This window comes from Chiloscyllium punctatum, chromosome 26, assembly GCF_047496795.1.
Source record: "Chiloscyllium punctatum isolate Juve2018m chromosome 26, sChiPun1.3, whole genome shotgun sequence".
In the NCBI taxonomy this organism is placed as follows: Eukaryota; Metazoa; Chordata; class Chondrichthyes; order Orectolobiformes; family Hemiscylliidae; genus Chiloscyllium; species Chiloscyllium punctatum.
Genome location: NC_092764.1, coordinates 16,913,957 through 16,926,887, shown reverse-complemented (window position 1 = coordinate 16,926,887; position 12,931 = coordinate 16,913,957). Strand labels below are relative to the sequence as shown.

The following is a 12,931-nucleotide window of genomic DNA, read 5'->3' as shown; positions in this document are numbered from 1 at the left end:
ATTTCGTTGAATAAAGTATTTTTTGGAAGAAGAGTAGATGAGTTATACCTGATATTCTTGGCCAATGTTTATCCTTCGATCAATACAAAAATAATGGATTTGGGCTTTATGATATTGCTTTTTGAAGGCTGGCTGGGTGCCTTTTGTACAACATCAATCATGTGTAAAATACTTCATTGGCTGTATAGTCCTTTGGAAGTCAAGTTGCTGTGAAATCTGTGAATACATCTCCCATGTAGAGAGACCCAGCGCAAATGTGTTGACCAGTTCAGGGGATACTAATGGTTTGTATGCTCCAATCACCCCACCTGCCAGTTGACATCCATTTCAACTTCCCCTCCCACTCCCCCAACAATATGTCAATCCTGGGCATCCTCTACCATCAACACAAGACCACGTACAAACTGAAGAACACTTCATCTTCCACCTTGGGAACTTTCAACCATATGGCCTTAACATAAAACTCACCAGCTTCTAAATCTCCCCACTCCCCACTCCCCACCTCATCCCAGGCCCAGTCCTCCCTCTCCAGCCTGCCCCCTTATCCTGACCCTACCTGTCCATCTTCCTTTTCATCTGCTTCACCCTTCCCACTGACCCATCACAGCGACTTCCCACCTAGATCCACCTATCATCATCCCACTCCCCTTTCCCCTAGCCCCACCCACTCCCTCTATTTCATAGCCCCTTCCTCAGTCCTGATGAAAGGTTCTGACCTGAAACATGGACTCGCTTTCTCCTCTGATGTTGCTTGACCTGTTGTGCAATTTCAAGCTCCACCTTTATCCACTCCTTTTCTCTTTTCACCCATAAGAAAAAGCCAGTAAAACCTAATAGTCCAACTTGTATATCTCAGAACAGTGCTCCAGTATGACCAGTTCTGAAGAAGGGTCACTGGATTCAACTTTGTTTTCTCTATATAGATGCTGAGAGGCTTGCTGAGTTTCTCCAGAAATTTCTGTTTTCAAGTGGTTTCATTTCCAAGTATCACTGATTTTTACTTTTTTCTTTCTAGGCAAGTGATGCTGTGCACTATTTCTGGCATTTCTTATTCATTGTATTCCAGAGATTAGGCCTTTGTCTTTTGGAGAGAGATTGAATAGTTCAGGGAATGAGAGATCTCATTGAGGTGTATGGATATACATTGATGCTAAAGGAGATTGACAAAGTAAAGAGGATGTTTTCTCTTGTGGAGCAACATTGTATAAGAGGTCATAGTTTTAGTATAAGGAGTAGCAGATTTTACACAGATGAGGAATAATTACTTCTCCCAAAGGTCATGAATTTTGGAATTCACTACCCCTGAGTATGGTGTATGTTGAGACATTGAGTAAATTTCAAGAGTAGTTGGACAGATCTTTGATTAGTAATGGGTTGAAGGGTTATGGGGTGCAGGGAGGAAAGTGAAGTTGAGGCAGAGATGAAATCAACGATGATTGTCTTGAAGAGTGGAGTAGACTTGAGGGGCTGAATTCTGGATTAGTGGTGCTGGAAGAGCACAGCTTTATTCCTGATGAAGGGCTTTTGCCCGATTTTACTGCTCCTCGGATGCTGCCTGAACTGCTGTGCTCTTCCAGCACCACTACTCCAGAATCTGGTTTCCAGCATCTACAGTCATTGTTTTTACCTTGAGGGGATGAATTGCCTACTGCTATTACTTGCTCTCATGTTGTTAGGTTTTGAGCATTAGCAGTATTGTGCTTTTTATCCCTGTTCTAGTAAAAAAAACATTTGAATATTCAATGAAATGCTTCTTCACGAGAGCATTACACCAGCTTTCTCTGTATTTCTTTCGGATTTCTGGCAACTACAGCATTTTTCCTGCGAGCGTGGACAGGCGCAGAGGACTACAACTCCCAGCGTGGACAGGCGCAGAGGACTACAACTCCCAGCGTGGACAGGTGCAGAGGACTACAACTCCCAGCGTGGACAGGTGCAGAGGACTACAACTCCCAGCATACCAGGGCGGTGGGCGCGTGCGAGACGGCAGTTGTTTCCGGCGCGCGGACGGAAGTGAGGTAGGTAAACAGTCTGGCGGTTGCGGTGTGAACCTGCGAGGACGATGGCCGCTCTGAAGTATGCGGGGCTGGATGACACCGACAGCGAGGATGAGCTGCCTCCCGGCTGGGAGGAGAGAACCACAAAAGACGGCTGGGTTTACTACGCCAAGTAAGGAAATGGCGAACTCCGGTGATTAAAAACAGGGAGGGAGAGAGGGGAGGGGAGTGGAGTTGGTGAGAGGGGTGGAGGAGGGGAGAGGGAGGAGGGTTTGGAGGGAGGGAGGAGTAATGGAGGAAAGGTAAGCAAGAAGGGAGAGGGAAGGGTGGGGGCGGAGAGGAGGGGGATTAAGAGGAAGTGGATGGGGGTATGGGGGTAAGAAGAGAGGGTGACGGGAGGTAGGGAAAGAGTGGGAGGGGATGGATGGGGAGGAAGCTGATTGTTTTGGGGGGGGGGGGTGGACGTGTCTGGAAAGGATGGTTGGGTGGAAGGATATGTGTAGGAAGTGGAGAAATGGAGTGTGGTAAGATGATGAGGAGAGGTAGGGAAGACAAGGAGGGGAGAATAAAGCCCTCTTGCAGATCATTAGAAGGAAATCTGGCTTTTACTGCTGTAAAGTTAAAAGTTGCTGGAACTTAGTTCAGCCCTTTCACTTCATCCTTGTACTTCATTAAAAATATAGAAGTTTAGTAACTTGTTTGAATTCTCTCTAATTAATTTGATGAATTCCCATAAATTTAAAGTCATTTGCAACAGCCTTGTGAGCAGGAAATCTCTGGCAGTTGCTTATCATTTCTTTCTGAAATGCGCTACTTGGAAGTGTGGTGGAGGCAGGTTCAGTGGAGGATGGATTATTATTATTACTGTTTCATTTGGAGAATGGCAGAAAGTCATAATGCTGATTCACAGATCTGGAAGTGCAGACACGATGGGCCAATGGCCATAACCTGCTCTGTAACAATTTTGTAGAGTTTCTCATGAAACTTGCATGAGGACAGTTGATTTCAGGTTGTACTGTAGTTGTCACTTGTACAATAACTTTTCAAAATAACATAAATAATTATTTTAAGTTATTTCCTTTTCTATTTCCATTGTAGTTGAACTTAAAAAGTAAACAAACATTTATAAATTTGCTTTCAAGCATTGAAACCAAAGCTAAATAGTACCTGAATTGAGTTATTTTGTTCTGTTGGGTGCAAGTTAAAACATGCAATTTCTTCTGGACTTTTATTTGGAACTGCTTGTCTCTACTCCCTGGACAAAGTTAAAAATCTCACAACACCAGGTTATAGTCCAACAGGTTTATTTGGAAGCACTAGCTTTCGGACCTCTTCTCCTTCATCAGGTAACTGTGGAGCAGGACCGTAAGACACAGAATTTATAGCAAAAGATTTCAGTGTCATGCAATTGAAATTATATTTTGAACAAACCTAGATTGCTGTTAAGTCTTTAATCATTTAGAATACGTTGCAGGTTTCGGTTCATTAATGTGTAAACCCCAGAACTACTTTTAAGTCGCATTCTCGAGATGACTTAAGGTTTTATAAAAAAAAGTGACTTCTAGGCTCAGACAATGTATAAATAAAGGCGTGAAGTTAGAGTCTGTTTGTATCCCAATCTTGAGACTGGTTCTACTTCCAAAGTGGAATTTATAAAATATTACATAAATTGACTGCTTGCATTGACTGCCTGCAGATTGTACACCTTTTGAGCAAAGTAGAATGTATCTGCCGACATAATTCTGCAAATGCAAATTCACCCCATAGACTTGTTATGTGTGCGTGCATGAAAGTGAGTGTCTGTGCAAGTGAGTGAGTGTGTGTTGCGTGTATGCATGCTTGGTAAAATGTGTGATGGGATATAAGCCTGTGAGGATGAGAGTGTGGGGGTTGTATGTGTGTATATATGAGAGAGGGTCTGCGTGAGTGTGAGAGCATGCAAGTGTGTTTGTATGTGTGCTTGTGTGAGAGAGAATGGATAATGTAGTGGGGCCACCTGTAATGTGAACCCAAGGTCCCAGTTGAGGCCATCTTCATGGGTGTCAAACCTGGCTATCAGCCTCTGCTCGGTCACTCTGGTGTTGCATATCCTGAAGCCTGCCTTGGAGAATGTTCACCCAAAGCTCCAAGGCCGAATGTCCCTGACCACTGAAGTGTTTCCGAACTGGGAGGGAACATCCCTGCCTGGCGATTGTTGCACGATGTCCATTCATCCGTTGTCGTAGCATCGGTTTGGTTTTGTCAATGTACCATGCCTCGGGGCATCCTTGCCTGCAGAGTATGAGATAGACAACTTTGGCTGAGTCACATGAGTACCTGCTGCGTACATGGTGAGTGGTGTCCCCATATGTAGTAGTGGTATCAATGTTGATACTCTGGCACGTCTTGCAGTGGTTGCTATGACAGGGTTGTACGGTGTTGTGGTTGATGTTGTCCTGAAGGCTGGGCAGTATGCTGTGAACAGTGGTCTTTTTAAAGTTTGGTGGTTGTTTAAAAGCGAGAAGTGGAGACATAAGGAAGATCTTGGTGAGGTGTTCATCTTCATGGATAATGTGCTGCAGGCTATGAAAAACATGGGGTAGTTTCTCCACTCCAAGGATGTACTGAATAACCAAGGGTAGCCCGTGTCTGTCTCCTGAGGAAGTCACGACAGTTTCTCGCTGTGGACTGTTGGAATTGGCGATCAGTGAGTTGAGCATCATATCTTGTTCTTATGACTGCATCTTTAAGCACCTGCAGGTGTCTGTCACGTTCCTCCTCATCTGAACAGATCCTGGGTATGCGTAGGACTTGACAATAGGGAATGGCTGTTTTGATTGATATGTTTAGGCTGGCAGCTAGAGAATAGAAGTGTAGCAGCGTCATGAGGTTATCTGTGGGTTTCGGTAGAGTGAGGTACTGAGGTGCCTGTCCTTGATGGAGATGCGTGTGTCCAAGAATGATACAAATACTAAAGAGGAGTCCATGGTAAGTCTGGTGGGATGAAACTTGTTGGTATCACTGGGTAGTTGTTTCGGTGATTCCTCGCCATGGGTCCAGAGGAAGAAAATGTTGTCAGTTTATCTGGTGTATAGTGCTGGTTGGAGGTCCTGTGCGGCAAAAAGTCTTGTTCGAACTTGTGCATGAAAATGCTGGCATATTTGGGTGGAAATTTGGTCCCCGTGGCTGTTCAGTGCGTCTGGGTGAAGAACAGCACGGTGGCTGTTTTGGGCGGCGTGGTGCCTCAGTGGTTAGCACTGCTGCCTCACAGCACCAGGGTCCCACGTTCGATTCCAGCCTTGGGTGATTGTCTGTGTGGAGTTTGCGCATTCTCCCCATGTCTGCGTGGGTTTCCTCTGGGTGCTCCGGTTTCCTCCCACAGTCCAAACATGTGCAGGGCAGGTGAATTGGCCATGTTAAATTGCCCATAGTGTTAGCTGCATTAGTCAGAGGGAGATGGGTCTGGGTGGGTTACTCTTCAGTGGGTTGGTGTGGATTTGTTGGGCCGAAGGAGACCTGTTTCCACACTGTATGGAATCTAATCTAAAAAAACGCAGATTGTCAAACGTGAAAATGTAGTGATTGAGGATGAAGCAGATGAGTTGTAGGATGGTGGTCGGAGATGGGCAGTTCTTGGTATTGAGTACTGAGGCTGTTGCAGCGATGCCCTTATCGTGGAAGATGCTGGTGTAGATTGCTGAAACGTCCATTGTGACTAGGAATGTTCACGGTTCGAGTAGTCCGTGGGTGCTGAGTTTCTGTAAGACATCTGTTGTGTCGTGACAGATGCTGGGGGGGGGGTCCCTGTACTATGGGTTTCAAGATGTCATTGACGTAGCAGAGAGGTTCTTACACAGGGTCCATTGCCTGACACGATCGGAAGTCCAGGTGTGTTGGCTTTGTGTATCTTTTTGGAAAGAAATGGAAGTCCCCTACACGAGAAGTAAGTGGGATGTGAGGGAACTCTGAAGGTGCAAAATGTCTAGATTACAGAGGAGGAAGTGCTGGATGTATTGAAATGGGTAAAGGTGGATAAATCCCCAGGATCTGATCAAGTGTACTTGAGAACTCTGTGGGAAGCTAGAGAAATGATTGCTGGGCCTGTTGCTGAGATATTTGTATCATCAATAGTCACAGGTGAAGTGGCGGAAAACTGGAGGTTGGCAAATGTGGTGCCACTGTTTAAGAAGGGTGGTAAGGTCAAGCCAGGGAACTACAGACCAGGTGAGCCTGGCCTTGGTGGTGGGCAAGTTGTTGGAGGGAATCCTAAGGGACAGGATGTACATGTATTTGGAAAGGCAAGGACTGGTTTGGGATGGTCAAGATGGTTTGTGCATGGGAAATCATGGCTAACAAACTTGATTAAGTTTTTTTAAGAAGGATCAAAGAGGATTGATAAGGGCAGTGCGGTAGATGTGATCTATATAGACTTCAGTAAGGTGTTCGACAAGGTTCCCCATGGGAGACTGATTAGCAAGATTAGATCTCATGGAATACAGGGAGAACTAGCCATTTGGATACAGAACTGGCTCAAAGGTAGAAGACAGAGGGTGGTAGTGGAGGATTGTTTTTCAGACTGGAGGCCTGTGACCAGTGGAGTGCCACAAGGATCAGTGCTGGGTCCTCTACTTTTTGTCATTTACATAAATGATTTGGATGCGAGCATAAGAGGTGCAGTTAGTAAGTTTGCAGATGACACCAAAATTGGAGGTGCAGTTGACAGCAAAGAGGGTTACCTCGGATTACAACAGGATCTTGATCAGATGGGCCAATGGACTGAAGTGGCAGATGGAGTTTAATTCCGATAAATGTGAGGTGCTGCATTTTGGGAAAGCAAGTCTTAGCAGGACTTATACACTTCATAGTAAGATCCTAGGGAGTGTTGCTGAATAAAGATCTTGGAGTGCAGGTTCATAGCTCCTTGAAAGTGGCGTTGCAGGTAGATAGGACAGTGAAGTTGGTGTTTGGTATGCTTTCCTTTATTGGTCAGAGTACTGAGTACAGGAGTTGGGAGGTCATGTTGCGGCTGTACAGGACATTGGTTAGGCCACTGTTGGAATATTGCGTGCAATTCTGGTCTTCCTATCGGGAAGATGTTATGAAACTTGAAAGGGTTCAGTAAAGATTTACAATAATGTTGCCAGGGTTGGAGGATTTGAGCTATAGGGAGGGTTGAATAGGCTGGGGCTGGTTTCCCTGGAGCATTGGAGGCTGAGAGGTGACCTTATAGAGGTTTACAAAATTATGAGGGGCATGGATAGGGTAAATAGGCAAAGTCTTTTCCCTGGGGTGTGGGAGTCCAGACCTAGAGGGCATAGGTTTAGGGTGAGAGGGGAAAGATATAAAAGAGACCTACAGGGCAATTTTTTCACACAGAGGGTGGCTTGGGTATGGAATGAGCTGCCAGAGGAAGTGGTGGAGGCTGGTACAATTGCAACTTTTAAGGGGCATTTGGATGGGTATATGAATAAGAAGGGTTTGGAGGGATATGGGCCGGGTGCTGGCAGGTGGGACGAGATTGGTTGGAATATCTGGTCAGCATGGACGTGTTGGACCGAAGGGTCTGTTTCCATGCTGTACATTTCTATGACTGGATCAAAAGTCCTGATCAATGTTTTTAGTTCACGGGTGTGTTCTTTGGTTGGAGGGCTTTTACCTTTGCTATCCCATTGGGAATCTTAAACTTTGAATCCCAGATATATGTGAAAGTCGAAGTGCAGTTTTAAAAATTTTTCATCATTGTAAAGGTAGGTTGCGTGGGTAAAACAAAGCAAGTGTCTATTTCCAAAATACTTGGCCCTTCTATCGGAGCTAACTGCTTCTAAAATGGAATTTAGGAAAATGAGCTTTCGTCAGGCACTGATTCGGTCACTGTGCACTCTGGGAAAACTGATTGTGTTAAATATGTGCATATGTGAATGCATGACACAAGGTTCAAATGTGTTCTTTTTAATTAAAATCTAAATTCTGAGTGTTAGTTACTTGGTTAATGAGGGTTTTTTGGTAAAATATGTTTGGTTTTCATGTCTGTTAAAAGGTTTTGTTTTAAAATGCCATGATCTTATTGATCCTCTTTTTTTTCCCAGAAGGAAGAATGTCTACCTCAGTGTACATTGGATGCTTGTAAAATTAAGTTGTCATTTAAAGGGATTAAAATACCTGAGAGGATAAAAATTCCATAAATAGTTTCTAAACTAATTTTTCTATTTATAAATTCTCAGCTCTTCCCTAAATTAGTGAAATCAACACACACAAGATTGACAAAATTGAAAGAGTTCAGAAAAGGTTTACAAGGATGCTGCCAGGATTGGAGGATTTGAGTTATAGGGAGAGATTGAATAGGCTGGGGTTGACTTTAGAAAAAAAGTTTATAAAATCATGAGGTATGGATAAAGTCAAGTCTTTTTCCCAGGGTAGAGGTGTCCAAAACTAGAGAGCATAGGTTTAAGGTGAGAGGAGGAAGGTTGAAAAGGAACATGAAGAGCAGCTTTTTCACGCAGAGGGTGGTGTGTATATGGAACGAGCTGCCCAAGGAGGTGGTAGAGACAATTACAACATTTAAAAAGGTACATGAAAAGGAAGGGTTTAGAGAGATATGGACCAAATGCTAGTAAATGGGACTAGAACAGCTAAAGATATCTGGTCAGTGCAGATGAGTTGGACATGGAGTCTGCTTCCTTGCTGTATAACTCTGACTCTATTTGAAGCAACAACGGAAGGATTTTAAATCTTCACCTAAATGCCTTCCAATGAAACTATTGTATTTTATTTCATTAATATTTCTCTTATGCTCCTGTCCTTCATGGTGCCTAATCTGTTTATATGCAAGACTGTATAGATTGAAGATCTGCCTGTTGGATTTGCAAACATATGAAACGTTCATGCAATGATTAACCTCCAATACAGAGCTCAAATTTAGCAGACTAGCAAATGTGACTCAGATTTTGTATCAAACAAATATTTTTCAGTAATGTTCATAGTCTTGTCACAGAAAAGTACTTACCATTTATGACTCTCTTGATTATTATTAACAAAGTGAATAAAAAGAAATATTGTATGTTTGAAGGCACCATCTGCTGTTGATAATTTGTCTGAAGTCTCTGCCTCCATACTTAGCAAACTCTGCTGCAGATAGCCCAGCTTCTTCACCTTTTTGTCACTTGTGATCCAGTGGGTCATTGCAAATCACTTTCAATATCCTAACCTAATTTTCAAGTCCACCTGTGGTTGCTTCTCCATTTGTTATTTTCTTTAGCTACCTATTGTTGGCTGTGCTGTACTTCCTAAATGCCATATTACTGTTTCACCTGCATTCCATTCTAGACCAGTTAGTGCGAGTTCCTAGGCCATCTTCCCACGCCATCATTTGTTTGACTATTTCCTTGCCTACTCCAGAACTTCTGAAAACCCATCCCTCAGATGATTTTTTAAAATTTCTGTGTATACTTCTTCAATGACAAATAGAAGTAGGCCATCTGTTTATCCCATTCATTCCTGGTTGATCTTTGACTTCAATTCACCACTGGATTCTGAGATTTCTTGATTTTCTTATTATTCAGAAAACTGAAAGTCTCATTCTTTAAAATTCAACTGGCGAAATAAGGTTTTAAATCCTTTGAGTTAACAAATGTCTTGTCTAACTCGTAAATGAGTGATCTTATTCTGAGAATAAGTTTTCCTATCTGTGTCATGTATGTGAATTTCACTTAAATTGATCTGAAGTAAATAAATCTTAAGATCAGATTTTGTTGTGGCCAAGGGCCAAATTGAGGTAAGTTTTAAAATTATAAGTAATTATTGAATTTCCTATTAACACAGCATAGTTACCTTCTTCCAATCTCTCCTATCTCTGTCCCATGTCTTACACCTCCAGTTCGATCGTTGTAATGTATGGAAATGAAAATTGCATTAAACCAACTACTAGCAGCTGTATGTGTTGTGTGGATGCTGAGCATGGAATTTTGGGTTATGGAGTTGTATAAGATAACATGCAATAAAATATTTTTAAAGTGAAGTATCATAGCAGCATTTTCATAATTTGCAATTTTGCTTTCACTGAATTCATTCTGTTATGCTCCTTATATTGTCTTTCTTTTTCGTGGTTTCATACAAATGTTCTGCAGGTAAATGCATCACCTAAAAATTTTAAGCCGCAAGTTTCACAATTTTCTCTTTACTCAACAGTCATATTGAACTGAAGACTCAATGGGACCATCCCAAAACTGGAAAAAAGAAACGTGTAGCTGGAGGTGTGTATTGTAAATTGCAATTTTACAATATAGAACATTCCATAATTCTGTTATCACAAATTTGATTTGTAAACATTCATAGATTGTGAAACCCCAGACATGGGCAAGGTGGTAATGACTGATCTTATGGAAGTTCAGAAACAGCAGCTTTTAAGCAATGAGAAATTATGCAAAGTAGGTTTGTTTTCTCTACAATTTAGAATTTTGAAGTCTTCAAGGTATTAACAATACAAAAAGGTGTAGGTGAAGATAAATTATTTCCATTGGAAATTTTAGAATTAGGGGACATAGTCTAAAAATTAAGGTCAGAATGTTCAGGAGAGATGTTAGGAAGCACATCTACACACAGTGGTAGAGGTTTGGAACTCCCTTTCACAAATGATAGATGCTAGATCAGTTGTTAATAATAACTTAGCTTAATTTAAATCTGAGGTAGCTAAGCTACCAAGGGATATGGGCCAGAAGCAGGTAAGTGTAGCTTCAGGCAACAGATCAGCCATGATCTCATTGAATAGTGTTGGATCAAGGTCAAGGGGCTGAATGCCTGTTCCTATGGAAGCAGTTTCATGAATAGTGATTTGCAGGATCTTTACTGCTGGTCTGTGGCATTGTAAGTCTTTTATGATTAAATTAATGAAATGTATATTTCATTACGTTTACCCAAAGATTTTAAAATTGAAAATCGTGGTGATTCTGTGGTATGAGCTGCTGCTGGAGGAACTTTATCTGAACAGAATTATTATGTACAAAATGGAAAACAGTTAGAAACTTTCATTGAGAATTTGAGATGTGTTTAAATGTATTTACTCGGAAAAGTAATGTTTAATTAAAATAATGAGTGTCTTCTGGTTTTGAACATTTGGCACTTTTGGTTTTACTTGTTTGGGTCTTGGTGTTGGGGATGCTTGAACAGTAGACCAAGGCATCATGGAGGCAGTGGTTTCTCTGGAAGGCTGTATGTGAAGGTGAAGATACTTTTGATGGCACAGACCGAATGTGGTGGAAGTTATTGAATATAGGAAAGTGGAATGGAGGATGAAAAGGGCAACACCAGTTTTGCTCCACAATTGAGGGCAAGGGTGAGTGCATACATCTGTTAATGGGCTGATTAATGAATAGTGCAACCGGCTCAAAACAGTGTGACCATTGTTGATTCCCTCTGTCTCAGAGCTATACTCCCACTCTATCCTCATTCCCCATGACTCCTTTAGCTTTTTAGTCTTTTCATTTATTTCTTAAATATATTCACTGACTTGGACACCACATGGAGTTCCACAGATTACTATGCTCTTGAGTGAAGGAAATGTATCTAGTCCAAAGTGGCCTACCCTACACTGAGACCTTACTCTGGATCCTCTGGCCAAGAGAAACATCATCTCTGCATCCAGCCTGTTAAGATCTGTCAAAATTTTACATGTTCGAATGAGATCCCATCATTCTTCGAAACTCCAGTTACTACATGCATAGTTTAGAAAACTTTCATTGCAGGATTTGCCTTTTGTAATGTGAACATCAAATAATTCAGTTTCTCTGAATAAAGCATTGCTATGTTTGGCTCTCTTTTTTACTTTTGAGCTAACTTTGCATGTTGCTGTTATACTATACCCTCAGAATGAAACTTAAGTTTTTGTGTAACTGTTTGGATGCATTTCACAATTTACTGTATTGATTTGAAAAATATTACTTGCATAACAAATTCTTCCTGAATACTTTCTTTGATCTTCTAACAATTTCCTTAAATGTCTTGGCTTTCAATGTTTGAGCTTGAATATGTCCAATGAAGTTTCTCGTTGTCAAGAATGATCAGGGTTAAATGATAAAAAATCTGTTCCAAGCTCAGACTTTGAAAGAGCTGGCATGCTTCCATTTTGGTTCTTCAATTTAAAGTATAAAACCATTTTAGTTTTAAAACTCATTCAAAAAATGTGCACTCTACTGGCTGGGCCAGCACTTGTTGCCCATCCCTCGTTGTCCTAGTGAAAGTAATGGTGAGTTGACAACTTGTGCTGCTGCAGTCAATTTGATGTAGGCATGTCACCAGATTTTTTGGGAGGGAGTCTAGGGTTTTGGGCCAGTGATATTGAAAGAAAGGCAATATATTTACAAATTAAGATGGTGAGTGGTTTGGAGGGGAACTTGCAGGTAGTTGTGTTCTTTTGCATCTGCTGTCTTATCCTCCTAGATATTAGTTGTTGGCTTGGAAGGTACTGTCTAAGGAGCCTTGGTGAATTTCTCATTATACTCATTGGAATTCAGAGGTGATCTTACTGAGGCATATAGTATTTTTCAGGGCCTTAATAGGGTTAATGCTGAAAAGATGTTTCCCCTCATGGGAGACTGGAAGACGAGAAGGTATAGTCTCAGAATAGATTAGTGCCAATTTAAGACTGAGATGAGTAATTTCTTCTGAGGGTTGTGTGTCTTTGGAATTTTTTCCACAGAGAGCTGTGGGGGCAGATTCCTTGTGTCTATTTAAGGCTGAGATAGGTGGATTTTTGATTATTGGGAAATCGAGGGTTGTGAGGAAAGGGCAGGAAAGTGGATGTGAGAAATGTTGGATCAGCCATCATCCTCTTGAATGGCAGAGCAGGCTTGAGGGGCTGAATAGCCTACTCCCTGATCCTCCTACTTATGGTCTTCTGGTTTTAGTTCATCAGCTAACTCTGTAGCTACCTCCTCTTAATACCTGAAGACCGATCACTTCAA

The 12,931-nt window shown here is 41.9% G+C and overlaps 1 protein-coding gene across 3 annotated transcripts in view; it reads left to right on the top strand.

Annotated features, from left to right (window-relative positions):
* Positions 1 to 2,003: 2,003 nt before the first annotated feature.
* wwox (WW domain containing oxidoreductase) overlaps positions 2,004 to 12,931 on the top strand; it is a 939,779-nt gene continuing 928,851 nt past the window's right edge. For all 3 annotated transcript variants that reach the window (XM_072595864.1, XM_072595865.1, XM_072595866.1), the window contains exons 1-2: positions 2,004 to 2,169; positions 10,161 to 10,225. In XM_072595864.1, coding sequence (XP_072451965.1) covers positions 2,063 to 2,169; positions 10,161 to 10,225 — 172 coding nt within the window. In that variant the 5' untranslated portion in view covers positions 2,004 to 2,062. The remainder of the gene's footprint in view (positions 2,170 to 10,160; positions 10,226 to 12,931) is intronic.